The 14,817-nt window shown below is 39.9% G+C and overlaps 1 protein-coding gene and 2 non-coding genes across 3 annotated transcripts in view; 1 reads left to right on the top strand and 2 right to left on the bottom strand.

Moving 5' to 3' along the window:
• The window catches only part of zanl (zonadhesin, like), a 64,278-nt gene extending 59,651 nt beyond the window's left edge, over positions 1-4,627 (bottom strand). Inside the window, exons 1-9 of the mRNA XM_085436631.1 lie at positions 4,624-4,627; positions 4,135-4,284; positions 3,743-4,008; positions 1,355-1,439; positions 1,100-1,252; positions 673-843; positions 476-573; positions 307-385; positions 1-192 (exon numbers count right to left, since the gene is read on the bottom strand). Of these exons, the coding sequence (XP_085292757.1) occupies positions 1-192; positions 307-385; positions 476-573; positions 673-843; positions 1,100-1,252; positions 1,355-1,439; positions 3,743-4,008; positions 4,135-4,284; positions 4,624-4,627 (1,198 nt within the window). The remainder of the gene's footprint in view (positions 193-306; positions 386-475; positions 574-672; positions 844-1,099; positions 1,253-1,354; positions 1,440-3,742; positions 4,009-4,134; positions 4,285-4,623) is intronic.
• Positions 4,628-10,603: 5,976 nt separating this feature from the next.
• Positions 10,604-10,685, top strand: trnas-uga (transfer RNA serine (anticodon UGA)). Its single transcript has one exon. It is a non-coding gene; the product is annotated as a tRNA-Ser (tRNA).
• A 238-nt stretch (positions 10,686-10,923) lies between these two features.
• trnat-agu (transfer RNA threonine (anticodon AGU)) lies at positions 10,924-10,997 on the bottom strand. Its single transcript has one exon. It is a non-coding gene; the product is annotated as a tRNA-Thr (tRNA).
• Between the last annotated feature and the right edge of the window lie 3,820 nt (positions 10,998-14,817).

Genomic DNA, 14,817 nt, shown 5'->3' with positions numbered 1-14,817 from the left:
TTGGTGGTTTAGATGTAGTTTGTTCAGGAGTTGGTGGTTTGGGTGTTGTTGTTTTAGGTGTAGTTTGTTCAGGAGTTGGTGGTTTGGGTGTTGTTGTTTTAGGTGTAGTTTGTTCAGGAGTTGGTGGTTTGGGTGTTGTTGTTTTAGGTGTAGTTGGAGCAGCAGTTGGTGGTTTGGGTGTAACAGGCTGACCTATAAATGAAACAGATATAGTTTCTCATGTAAACACCGACACAACTGATCCATATTTCTGAAGGTTCTGAATGTGCAAGAAGGCAAATTAAACGTCTTGGGTTGATCTCTCACCTGTGCAGGTCATGATACAAACAGCATCGATAGCAATATCTGTCTGAGGCGTTTCTCCATAGGTACCCACAATTGCAAACTGAAATGCATATAAATGTGCATATGATGTGAAGCCTGTGCACACACAGGAATACACACATAAAGAGACTTGTGGTGTTCTACTATTTACCTTAATAGCATTATTTCCCAGAAAGCGGACGTTTGCCGGCTTCCAGCCTTGTCCCTGGTTCCCCGTTACAGTGAAGAGAGCAGGTCCGAGGGTTTCATCTGGTAAAGAGAAAAACAATTCAAAAAATGATTTTCCTCTTTTCTAGCTTTTGGTCAAACATTCTTCTATTATGATAGTGCACCCTTTTTTTCTTTTACCTGTGGTGATCGTGTGGACACTGATCTGCATAGTAGTACTAGTGCCATACAGGTAGTAATGGAAGGTAAGCTCGAGACATGCAGAGGAGGAGGGAGTTGTTAAAGGACTTGTGATCTGAGCACTGACTCCAGGTATAGCCTCGGAGGAATCCAACAACAGATAGGATCCAACTACATGTGTAAGGGTTAAAAGCATAATAATAACAATGCAAATGATATTACTACTACTAGTAGTAATAATTGTAAATTATTAGTAGAATTGTTATTATATTTCTGATTTATTGTCAGTACCACAATAGTGTCAGTTAGTGCTTAATCAGGCCAGAAAGCAGCGTTCTATGTTTTGCAAATATTGCAAGAGGAAAATAGAGCCAGTCTTGGTAAAACATTCACTTCCATTTAGACCTCACAAAGAAAAATCACTTACGACCAGGTTTTGAAAAGTCACCATCAGGTCCAGTGCCTTCAGTTTCAGTTCCTCCTGTCCACTGACTGAAGCCAAACATATTGGGATCCTCAGTTTGAGTTGTCCATCCACAGAGGTCATCGGAAGTGTCAAAATCACAGCCAAAAATACAAGCTGTGAACAAAACATTTATATATCAGCTCAAAATGTGATTGTGTGTGTGTGTGTGTGTGTGTGTGTGTGTGTGTGTGTGTGTGTGTGTGTGTGTGAACTCACAGGGACATGCTCCTTCAGTGATGACGATGTTGTCCAAAGCTGAATCACAAGAAGAAGATAAGCCTCTCTGAGCCTCAAAGACGATCTGTAGACATGCAAAGAAAATATCACCCTACACAAAAAAAGCTAGAGATTTATATACATAATATACACAGTAACTTAAAGAAAGAGTTTTTCTTCAATAAAGCCTTGATTTCCATCTAAGCGGTAGGAGCAGAAACAAACTGGGGGGGTGTAAAAGACTTAAGGGTTTATTTTCTTTTATTCCAGATACCCAAGTAATCCAATTCAATTCAATTCAGTTTATTTATACAGCGCCAAATCACAACAACAGTCGCCTCAAGGCGCTTTTATATTGTAAGGCTACAATAATACATTCAGAGAAAAACCCAACAATCATATGACCCCTATGAGCAAGCACTTTTGGTGACAGTGGGAAGGAAAAACTCCCTTTTAACCTCCGGCAGAACCAGGCTCAGGGAGGGGCGGGGCCATCTGCACCATTTGCTAGTAATTTTAATTAATTTATAATAAATAACAATCATATTTTAACAGTAATTTTTAAAGCTATAGTCAGTTTATCTAAACATCATTTTCTGATCAAAATGACAATTGCTCTGATGCTTTTAGAGATGGAAGGAAACATTTGCAAGTGAGATTAGTTGCCCAATAAAAGTCTGGCGGGCAAGTGAACAAAAAGTTTTCATGTCAGCTCAACCTCAACATAAACAGTACAAGTGTCAGTGATGAATAACTTTGTGTGCTTCATCAGTTTTTCAGCACATTGATGTTTGGGCCCTGAAAATATTTTTACAGCTAACTTTTAGGAAGCAGAAAATCATGTCTACACGTGACAAAGTGGACGAGTTGGCCAAACAATAAAATGTGAAAGATGATAAGAATCATTCCACTCCTCCAGAAATAGACACACAGAGAAAGCCGCCGCTGTGTGTCATTCCAGCAGCATTCTGCCGTTACACTTTAATGTACTCATAAGGATGTGTTTCAAAAATAAAGAAACTGAGACAGTAAAAACTGGTTACAGGACATGTCTTTGACATGTGGTAGTGGCTGGACTCTTAAATATTTGAAGCTTTTTCATTTAGTCATGAAAACAAAACGTTTTTAAGGATTTGGCCTCTTATGAACAAGAGAAGAAAGAGGTGAGAGATGAGAAGTGTGACAGACAGAAGAGGCACCAAAGGATTCTTAGAAAAGGTGAAGAAGTATCAGACTAATGAGACACAAAGGTATCATAGTTCAGACCATAAAGCTACGACCTTAGTCCTGCATGTAAGTACTTTGATTTCATGTTGTTAAATACTGCGATGTAACCGACACACATACATGACCAGAAGTGTCTGCTAGAACACACTGTGTGTGTTATATATTGATTTTACATAATAACCTGCAAACAATCTTTAATTATTGAGTTTCCTGACTCGTTTCAAATTCCTCCTCCTGAGCTTTCACTTCACCAAAAGTGAAGCGTATAACAGACAGTGTGGTTCTGAACAGCACTGGGTAAGCTGTTACATGATAAGCACTGTGCAAAAAATGTAAGAAACAGCACAGCTGTTACTTTAACCCTTTAAAGCCTGAATCATGAAATCATCGCCAGAAAATTGTAATTCTTTGAAAATAGTGTTTATTTAACCTCCTTTTGTTTAAGTTTTTAAAAAATAAATCACATTTCAATTTCTGTATATGACATTTAATTTGTATTTGCTTATCTGTTTTTTTTAATTGCTAAAAAAGGTATTGTGCAATTTATTTAGGTTTTTCAGGGGGAAAATTCACACTGATGATGTGGAAGTGCCAAAAACTGTATGTATCAAATATGATACACTAGACGTTAAGCAACTCCTTCAGAATACTGTTGAGGGTGTGACAGTCCGAAACTTTATGAACATGTTTTAAAGAGCAGAGCGTTATCATGGGCCTCAGCACATATCTGTCTGTTCTTGTCTCGTTCAGCATTTTGAATGGTTGTTTTACAGCTGTTGTTGCAATTACAAAGACATAAAAGCAGCTGTAAAATAATCTTTACGTGTGTTGACTATTATTACCTTTGACTATCTGTTTTGTAATGCTAAATATTGCTTATTGCGTGTATTCATTTGGCATGTAGAAAAATTGTTCTCAATTATCAGCGACAAAATGAAACTTTAAATTAGTTCCTTAATAAAATTAGAGGATAATAATACAGAAGGATTTCTATATTTGCAAAGCTGTTTAAAGCAGCTTCCTTCACCTTATTAATGTCACTTACTAATGTCTGATGAGAGTTTAGTGTCTGAATGACTTCACTTCATAGCTAAAGTCCCAAGCTCCTGTTGCTACTGTTGATGCTGTTTAAAGTTGTTAAAGTGATCTGGTAACACTCACGGTAATGCTCTGGCTGCTCGCTTTCAATACGGTAACAGAGCCGTTCAACCAGTTTGGACTCTGGATTCCAGTCCTCTTCCACACCTCTGCCTCACTACTGGGTAATTTTGCCAGAATTCTCAAATTATTGGTATTGTCAATCCCGTACATGTAGTAGTTGAACTGAACACAGATCTCAGAGGCTGATGAGGTGATGGGGGGGCTCAGCAAGCGAGCTTTCTGTCCATTAGACACATTGTCCCCCTCGTGATAGATGTAGTATCCCTCTGCAGAAAGAAGGACACAGACGAAACATGTTTATTTGTTTACACCCTCGAACTCTTAATTAATCCCATTCAGTACAATCACGACAATAGTACGGAATAAACGTGTTTTTAATAAAGCATGCAAACCTCCATCAGGGTAGTCTCCACTGGGACCAGTGTCAGTTGTGGGAGTTGGACCTCTGTGCCGGGTCCAGTCACTGCTGTCTGTGTTATCCTGGATGAAATCGCAGAATGGGCCACTGTCTTGGTTAAAGTCGCATGAAGTCACCACTACGGCTGTAGAAACACATTACAGACGGAACACAAGGCCAAACATGTTCATGAAGAATTCTCTATGATAGAGTAGTTCAAGTGTTTAAATGCAAACAAGCATCTGTTTATTAGTGTCAGGTTTCAAGCTATGCCTAATCGTTACTGACAGTTAACATCCCAGTAACAGACATTAAACTGATTCTACAATGAGAGACAACTGTTTATTTTTCTGTACGTTTAGGCCGGACATTATTATCATTACTTAAGATAAGGAGCTGTAAAGAGTTAAGGTTCAAATCCAACACAGGGACTGTGTTGGATACAGCGTTGCAGTAATGTCACATCTCTGTGATAGTATGTTACCCATAAGTGCACTTTATATGTCTTGAACATGTCGTAGATGATAAAAAAAACCAACATACCATCTTCTGTCTGCTCATTCTGCGCACTGCAAACAAGAGAAAGATGCAGGTTAGAGTCTGGTTAAAACTGCGCAGGACATTGAAAAGAAGAAAAAAGACTCTCCAAGGAACACATTGATGGTGGAAGACAGGCCAAAGTGCATAAAGTAAATGTGCTTCAAACAGAATTCTCTGTGTCTCTGTTATTCATGTGGTGGCTTACATCATTAGAGTTAATTAATTAAGTGCAACTACTGCGATACAATTCGCCAAATTACAAAAAACACATGAGCACATGAACATGGATGGGCCGTGACAGTCATTTGTGAAGTAGGAAACTCGTCGTTTTGTCCATTTAAGAAGCACTTTACTCATTCCATATTCCAAAGAAGGCCTAGTTATCCAAAGAAACTGAAAGTCAAGTTAAAGGTAGAAATAAATAACTAAATAAATTCCCAATTCTTAACAAAAAAAAAGGTCTAATAATGACATATATTTGTGATTTAAGCCTTACATTTTTATACATAAGAGTCATAGTGGCATAGTGCTTTTCTAGGCTTACTGATCACTTAAAGCAATTATTAAAGAAGGCAGCTATTGAGAACAACCAGAAAAGAAACGACGCGTTCCTGCTCGATAAAGTCATAACTTATTAGAAGGATCCAGCTATATGAATAATTAGCAACTTAACTGATTATATAGTTGTTATGCATTAAGAACTCACCTGTACTGTAACTGTCCTGCTCTGGAATCACACATCCAGAATAAGAAAATTAAAAACTTTAATATTTCCATGGCTAACTTTGAGATACCAGTGCAAGAAGACAGAGACACAGAGTACAGGACTTTTTATAGGCTGGGGATGAGTCAGGGGCATGCTGGGTGGAAACCAGGATGGATAAATTGAGTAGGTGGTGTGGATGCTGAACTGCTGTATATTGTGTATCAAAATGAGTAAATGAGTAACTGTGAATGATAGGGAGAGGGTGTGGTCCCGTTAGGCGTGACTGGATACGTGTGTGCATGTGTGCCTTTTGACCTCAGGAGTTCACGAGCAGGGTGGGGATGTTCCTCAAACATCATATTATAAAAAAGAACTTAAGAAATTATCAAGCTTATTGTGTAATAAACATGAAACTTTGATCAGAGGGACACACCTTTTTAGCTTGTAATGTATATTGACAGTGATTCTAGGAAGGCCACTTGCGTTCACATATTTGTTCTTCTTTACCACCAACTTACGGATGGACCGTTAACACGATGTGGACCGACTACTGCATGGACTCTCAACCAGTAAGCTTCAAGGAATCATGTTGTGAGGACAGCTCATACTGCAGCAAATACGAAACCTCACATCAGCATTTCCTATTCCTTTTCTTTATCTGATATACCTACATTTTATATCTGTGCATCAGCATGAACAGTACACACTACTTCTACATTCAGGTATCTTAGAAATGTTTCACACCAGAAAAACTAGAATGACCCTGTCTCAGAGTGACACTGAAAAACTAGTTCATGCATGTATTATCATCATATCTTAAAGAACTCTTAAAGAACCAAAAGAGCACTTCTCTCTCAGATTTCAGAATTACTTGTTGCTCCTCAGGTATTTAAAAGTAGATAAGGAAGCAAAACCTTCAGTTTTCAGACGCCTTCTGTGAAACAAGCTCCCAGCTTTTCTTCTTTGGCGGACACACTTTTTCTCCTCTCCCTTATCTTCCCTGCTTACATTCTCTCACAGTCTGTTCTCTAAAACCTAAAAGAGGAATTATGGATTGCAATTGACACCCCTTTCTCAACGAGAAGTTTGGGCTTGGGTGAGCCTGAGTGCTACCTATTCGGAACCATGGTAACAGGGTTCTGGCTGATCGGAGCTGGCTTGGCCCTGACTTATCGAAGAATTAAGGAAGCGGAACCGGCTGTTCAAACCCCCACAAGGCTGCCCGCTGGGATTGAAACGATGGGAGAGGCGTGAGTTTCTCAAAATGGGCTCATTGAGCGCAGCACGGATAAGATCTTGGAGAGGCTACGGCTGCTGTGAATACTCAGAATAAGACCTCTGACTGCAGACTGGATACATCTCGGAAGGGCTCGCTCGGAATAACATCTCTGGGCGCAAAATTGGATGACATCTCGGGGAGGCACACTGCCGTGAGTTCTCAGAAATCGGCTCCTTGAGCACAAGAAATGACAACATCACAGAACGCAAGTATGGCGAAGCTCGCGGCTCTCCAACGGGAGATTGAGAGACCAGTGTTGGACTGTAGAACTGCTTTGAAATTCATATGAGCTGTTCGCACTAAAGTAAAAAATACCATCACTTATGCGGATACCCTCTCGGCGCCAGCTGCAAGACCGGAGCTGAACATCAACACCCTGATAACGACTGTGTTGAGTCTGTTCCTTCCCATTCCATGCAAGGCCACCTGGGTTGGCTGGAAGACTGTTTACTTAGCCTGGCAGGGCGAAGGACACTGTCTCAGCTGAACTATGGACACGCACACATATAGATATACTGATACTGATAAACCCTCACTGACGCATCACCCTCCCTACCCCGGATCCAACGCCACCTCCAACGCTTACCTCCCCTCTGATGTGGACATCGGGTCAGTTGGAGGCGCAGTCGAAGATTGCAGCGGCCCCAGATCAGATGTACACACTGGAACTCTTTCCCATGTTGCTGTCTGTGTTTATTGTGCTATGGTGTGTTGATACCTGTGCATTCCTCTATTATCCTTCAGTGTTACACATTTCAATGTTTTTTTCCTCGCTACCTAGCCTGACCCGTCTCCCCAATGTGATGTTTGTGTATTGTATGTATGGTCGGCAAGGTCTGTCATCTCGGTTGTGGGTAAAAGACCTGCAACTGACAAATAAAGGCTCTCATCTCATCATCATCTCATCTCAGTTCAGATTTGAAGACAGACACTCTTTCTGCTTTCACAATTAAGCTCATTAAGTTTTTGCAAAGGTTTTTAGGTAGCGGTGGTGGCCCTTCACTTTAAAAGCTCTAGAAAAACAGTCCTTTGGCACGATTGCATAAATAAGTCTCGAAGTTCTGCTGGTTTTAGTTATGGAAAATTGAATCCCATGCTCCACTTAAAATTATTAAGAGTGGACACAACATTAGATGACAACCTAAATGACATTTCTGATATGAAGAATCATCTAATCATCTTTTTTGAGAATTTGTGTGGTATCATATCAGAGATCTGAGAGTAGGGAAAAACCAAAGAGAAATTTGTAATAAAACACGTATAAAATAAAATATGATGGCCACACCCAGAAACAATCAACTTAGCAATGACTTTATCTCAACAATTCAGAATACTAGCTCTCATATTTCATGTCAATGACAAGAATTGGACAGAAGAGATTAAACAATAAAGATACAGGACGATGCACAAAATGATACAGGAGCTTGAATGTCATCGTAGATGCAGCTGATTCTCTCTCATATTACTGCACTATGTTAATGTCCAGAACATTATCTTTATCTTTTCTTATATCTTGGTCCCCGGACTACTTCCTTGTTTCCTTAGTTCTAAACCCATAAGAACCCAAGGTGATACAGGTGTCACTGTCCTTTTACACACGGAAGAAAGTTCCTGTTAAAGTTTCAACAGGGACTCTCCCATCGTTTTCCTGACAGTGAAAATGGGTTTGGGCTTTTATGACCCACATAGACAAAACATTTTCCTGATATTTCTTGAATAAATTATGAAATAAGATAAATTAAATGAGGCAAATAGCAAACATGCTCAGCAGCAACATTATAATAATAATTCCGAATTAGGTATAAAATGTTAAAATTGAGGTAACATCCTTGTTTTAAACTGATTCAGCTCTGACTTGAGTTTCCTGCTGGTTTGATGAATGCAGAGCTATCACACTATGCCCTAAAAAGTGTTACATAAGTTTTCTACCTTGCAGTGAATCTTACAAGTAAAACATTGCATCCATTGTACTGGACAGCATATAAACCTAATTTAATAATAGCTCTGTACGTCGTTTTCAAATGAGATCTTTTTAAAATCAACGGACAAGCTTCTATGTTTACTTGTGAACGCATCATATAGAAAAATAACCTTTAAACACAGATGATCTGTGGATGGTGGCTTAGCTTGAATCATTAAAATATAAAATCATCAACATGAATCAGCTATGGGTGTGCATGAAAGTTCTAGTCCAATAAAGATACTGAGACGTGAGTGAAGTCGTTCAAAGTAAGGACCTTTGTGTTGGTTGCCATTGTGACCATAGTGTGTTTCTCAGGGGTGTGGTTTAAAATCACACACTGCAACCAGAAGTTAAATTTTTTTACACCAAGTAAGAACCAAGTGTTTCACATGAGATCTGGGTGCTGTGGTAGTGAGTCGCCTGAATGCAGAAATATTCTGTTCTAAAGTAGCTGTGCCCTTTCTGTGGAGCGTGATCTATATGCTTCTTTGGTTAGGTGGTTATTCTAAATAAGCTGTAAGTGTAGATGTGACAATGAATAATTGCCTGTCGGTCTTAAACAAGTGACAAGTTTTAGATACTATACTGCTCAAAAGATTAAAGCAACACTTTGTAATGACAGTATGGCATCAAGTCAGTTCAAGTTCTGGGTTCTTGGTCTGGTCAGTGAAGTAGCAGACAGGGTTGTTAATCAGTTTCAGCTGCTTATGTGTAAATGAAATTAACAACACATACAGTAGGGTAGCAACAACGAAACACTTTTCCTTTGACATGTGGATGGAGTGCAAAGTGCTCTATATGAGGCCTTTAAGATAAGATGGGGCTATTCAAGACCTCGTGTGTGAGAAGAACGATTTTAAATTTGGTTCTGGATTTAACAGGAAGCCAACAAAGGGAAGCCAATACAGGAGAAATCTGCTCTCTCTTTCTAGTCCCTGTCGGGACTCTTGCTGCAGCATTTTGGATTAACTGAAGGCTTTTCAGGGAGTTTTTAGTACAGCCTGTTACAGTTTCCCCCAATTGTTTACACACAATTACTTGTACTTCAGACACAATGACTACAACATGTAACTGATCCACCAACCCCCAGAACCAATCCTGCTAAACTACAAGCACAAGTCCTGCTTTACACTCAAATTGCAGTTTTAAAAAACTTTTTTCAAAACACTACACAGAATTTTTTTTTAATCTGTGGTTTGAAGGACATATTCTAGTCAATAACAACTCCTCGATTCCTCTCAATGTTACTGGAAGACAAGTATCTGGTTTCATACCACATTTCTGAGATATAAGATAAGATAAAGTTAAGCTTTCACATTTTTAAGGCACATCTACGGCAGAGTACAATAACCTCAGTTTTAACTCGATTTGGAAGGAGAAAATCCTTCTTCTTCTGTCAGTTTGAGCCAGCCCACCGTCTGGTGACATCATCCAGTTAGTAAGGTGGGCAGTTTTAGTGTCGGACGAGCGGTGTTAGTCCGGTGGGGATGCACTGATTCCTGTGGGATGTGATGTGTGCGTGAATGATAAAAAATCACACACACACCCGTGTGATTACAGCCACAGGAACTGAGCTTTGAGAATAAAGTGCCTCAAACCAAACCTCAAGCTCCTTCTTCTATACTCTGGGACAACTTGGCCTTAAGTGGTGTTCTGGCCAACACACCGGGGTGACCATAGTGCTAAAGAGTGAATCAGTGCCACAACCGTGTCTATTCCTGACATCTCCATTATAAGTGATACTGCCTCAATCAGAAACATAATTAGTGAGGGTGGGCACATCTTTTTTTTTTCTTTTCCAGAATTCTGAGATTAAAGTCAGAATTCTGAGATTAATGTGTGATACTAAAGTCTTCTGACATTTTTCTCAGAATTCTGGAAAAGGAAAAACAAAACACATGCCCACTTTTTTCCCACTTATTCGACTTATACGACTTACTCACTTATCAAAACAATACCCACCATGTAGTGGCTTAGCTGCGATGGCCGAGTGGTTAAGGCGTTGGACTTGAAATCCAATGGGATCTTCCCGCGCAGGTTCGAACCCTGCTCGCAGCGTGTGCTTTCCTTTCACTACTTTTATTCATAGAAAAATGTAAATTTACTGACTCTATTCTTGGAATCTAAAGATGGTTATCTATGAAATAAAAATATTACGCTATCTAAAACGAAAAAAGACTATGAGCCCATTTGAGTCATTGATTAAATGTCAGTCCGATAGTCTATGTTATACGGATATTAAAAGTACTTCACAATTATTCTAACAATTGGCAGTAAATTATGTGTTTCCATAAAAAGGCACCGCTGGGATTCGAACCCAGGATCTCCTGTTTACTAGACAGGCGCTTTAACCAACTAAGCCACGGCGCCACCTACTCCGCAGCCGTGCTATTTTTGCGTTAAAGATGTAGACTTACCCGGAAAATTTTTAAAACGAAACTTTGTGAAGACCGGCCGGACCCAAACGTGTCAATCCTTAATATAGCGCTGAGTCAAGAGGAACTCTAGTAAACATGAGGAGGACTTATGATAAAGACGTATTCAAACTGAGCCAGGGATGTACGGAGATGGGGCGCTAACCTGGTCACCGACTTCTGGAGAGAGCTAACTAGAACTTGAATTCGCTGAAGATCGGCTTTAAATGAGTTTTCAACCATTAGTTAGGATACATGGAAGAAAATGGATGGAAGGCCTATACACGCCTGATATGAAAAGAAAATATTTATTTAAAAGTTGTCTATATTAGTCACAATATCATAATGAAATGTATTACAAGTTAATATAAACTTAATATATTGTTATTTAGTAGCATCGGGGAGAAACAGCAAGTAATCAAGTGGGGCACTGCAGGCAGCCATGCGAGAGCTGCACCCCGATGCGGTCGAGCCCTGCTGAGCACCTTCTAAGCCCACTAGGTGGCAATGGAGGATAACAATTGACCAAAATGTCACACTGATGCATATCGTGTGTGGAACTGCAAAGTAAATTTTCATTAAGATTGATAATTATACCTATTTGCATATTTTCTTTTCCCACTAGGTGGCACTCTAACTACTGCTGACAAATAGCATATCAATCTGTTCGGGGTGGGACTGTCACCATGCCTGTCAAGCTTGATAGAGGCTAGTCAATGAGCTACAGCATTTCATGCTTCATGGTGAATGATCGAAACTCGGCATGCTGTCATGACCACGCCGTTTCACGAAACCCCAAAAGCTTCTCAGTTTAGCATAATCAAGGTCTTTAGATTCAATATTCAAAGCGTTTATTGTCATATGTACAAGAAGAAAAAGCATTTCTCTTTGCTGCCACACACAAATGCCGGATAGGTTAAGGGTTGACAGAAAGAAAACAAAATGCAAAGGAGCCATGAGCTTAATATGCAAGATGACCTGATGTGCAAAAATCACTGTTAAGATTCGTGCTCTAATAACAGCTACAGAAGTGGAAAGCTGCACATTAGAGGAGTATGCTAAGATTCATGAGTTTTTGAGCTTTCCAAGCCCCTCTAAAGCTACTTCCTGCTCCCTGGTAACTCGGCATGCCTTTCAGTGAAATCTCACAATTTTCACAATGAAGCGTCTGATATGTACCCACACTAGATTTCAGGTGGATGGGATCAACATGTGAGGAGCAGTGCATTAAAAATTCAAACGTGACATTTCCAGTTGCCACTAGGTGGCACTTTAACTTTTGCTAACAACGGCCATATCAGTGTTATCGCGTTGATTAGACAAGGACAAGATTAGACAAGGTCTCTTTGAGTACAGCAATTTTGTGCTTGATGGTAAAACATGTCGCCAGTGTCACACCCTTTGACAAAGACTGCTGGTTTACTTGTGGCTCAAAGGGTATTTAAAAGTTGAATGGAAGTTCTATTAGGAAATTTAACAAAACCTGGAAATCATTTCTTTTACTGGTTGTCACCATTACTGTACTTCCTGAGACTGAAGTGAACTGAGTGAGGCTACGTTATAAAGCTTTTGTTTTGTTCTCTTTTGGGGGTTTTTTCCTTTCGTTTTGTTGTTGGTGGGTTTTTTCTTTTTTTGTTATGCTTGTTATGTGTATGGGTCTTGAGGTATTTTTTATGTGCAGAGACTGGATCTCTGCGGTGTCTTGTCTAGGGTGGACCTGGAAGGGGGAGAATTTGGGAGGGTGTAATGGACATACAATTGTTCTGAAATCAAAATCGACTTTGCTGTTGCTGACTTTGTATGTCATGGTTGAAATCAATAAAACAAAGTTGGAAAAGTTGAATGGAAGGCAGAGCCTTCAGCTTCCAGGGCTCCTGAGGAACAAAATACGGTAAATGTCTAGAAAAAAATATGGACATATATTACCATTATGGGTAATTCTACAAACTGCTTTTTATGATTATACTGACATATAACAACCTTTGTAACAGTGCATGGTTAGCCATTTTTAGGTTTTTCTTTCTGTTTAACCCATGAGTGATGGACTCTAAAACATTTTATGGGTAAGCAGTCTGACACCTTTGGGATCGTGCCTCTTTTGACTGTCAAACAGTGGAGCAAAGAGGTTCACACAGAGGTAGTGTTTCCCTATCTTTATCACCACTAGAGGGTTGTTTTTCATTTTATGTACTGGTTATGGCAGAAGCGGGTACAGGGTTATTTAAGGTCATGGGTAATTCTGTTCAGGTGTTGCTGATGAGAAATGGTTTTCTCCTGTGCTTAATCAAGTTACCTGTTGCGTTTTATAAATGGAAATGGCAAGAAAACCAGACAATGCAAATGAAATAAATGACTCATGAATATGAATGGAAACAAAGATCGGCATGGTGAACTTTGATTGAGTGAACGTTAAAACTACTACCAAACAATTAGAAACCACAGTGTCAAAATAATGGATTTAGTCACTACAGGTAGAGGAAACTTTTTATCTGCTGGTACACATGTACAGTACTCCACAATATTCCAGTATTCAAGAGCAGTCAGGCTATATCTCTGTTTGGATATATCTTTGACCTAAGCATCTCACACTATAAGAGGCTACGAGAAGTCATTTTTTCAATTCAGTTTTATTTATACAGCACCAAATCCCAACAACAGTCACCTCAAGGCAATTTGGTAGACCCTACAATAATACATACAGAGAAAAACCCAACAATCATGTGACCCCCTATGAGCAAGCACACTGGTGACAGTGGGAAGGAAAAACTCCCTTTTAACAGGAAGAAACCTCCAACAGAACCAGGCTCAGGGAGGGGCGGGCCATCTGCTGCCACCGGTTGGGGTGAGAGAAGGAAGACAGGACAAAGACATGCTGTGGAAGAGAGACAGAGGTTAATAACAGGTATGAGTGGGTTAGACTTGATAGGAGGTGTTAGGTTCACGCATGGTGTCTGATTGCAGCATGAACAGTCACCCTTCCCTTAGCTGTTAACCAGAAGCTGGTTTGCACGGACCGGCCTTTAAGGTGTCGCGGATAAATACAACAAAATAAAACTAGTACCGGTACCGAAAAACAGAAAATTTATTCATAACACAGTGAAAAGACCAAGGAAAACCGAGTAAACGATAAAAACGATAACAAAATAACGCTGAAAACCGATAAAAACCCTGAAAACTATACATTTCACACCTGAGCCTCAACTCTCGCGGCCCGGTACCAAACGACTCACGGACCGGTACCGGTCCGATGCCTGGGGGGTTGGGGACCACTGTTATAGATTGTCTGGAATTTGGCTTATAGCAGGGTGGGCCCTGGATCACTGCTTTCTTTCTCTTGTTACAGGCCTACGCACTGCTGCTGTCTTGTTGTAGCCTTGTTGTTGCTTTGTTGTGGTTGTGTTGACTGGCATAGACTGGTTCTTTGTGTTTTATGGTGTTTTAGTGTTAACTGTTGTACTTTAATCATGCTTTTAATAGGAGTTTAAGTTGCAGAGAGACTGCACGGGTGAGTAATTGGTGGCACCCTTGGGCACTCCCCCGTGTAGGTTCCCTCCCCAAGTGGCTGGTCAAAATGGTTGTTTAAATATTTTACTGAGCTGCTCTTTAACTAGGACAGCATCGTGACAGCGAGCCTTGTAAGCTAATGTTTGTTAATAAAGTGTCTTAATTAACAGTCCTGTATTGTCCTGCTCATTGCCCCGACTCTCCAGTTTTTTTTTTGTTTTTTAACCTGTAGTTGGAAAACAAAACAAACTTGGACATTAGAAAGTAAAAAC

This window comes from Copadichromis virginalis, linkage group LG3 (genome assembly GCF_057382275.1).
Source record: "Copadichromis virginalis isolate Kocher_CV1m ecotype Utaka linkage group LG3, C_Virginalis_male_GT1.1, whole genome shotgun sequence".
In the NCBI taxonomy this organism is placed as follows: Eukaryota; Metazoa; Chordata; class Actinopteri; order Cichliformes; family Cichlidae; genus Copadichromis; species Copadichromis virginalis.
This window is presented reverse-complemented; position numbering and strand designations above follow the sequence as displayed.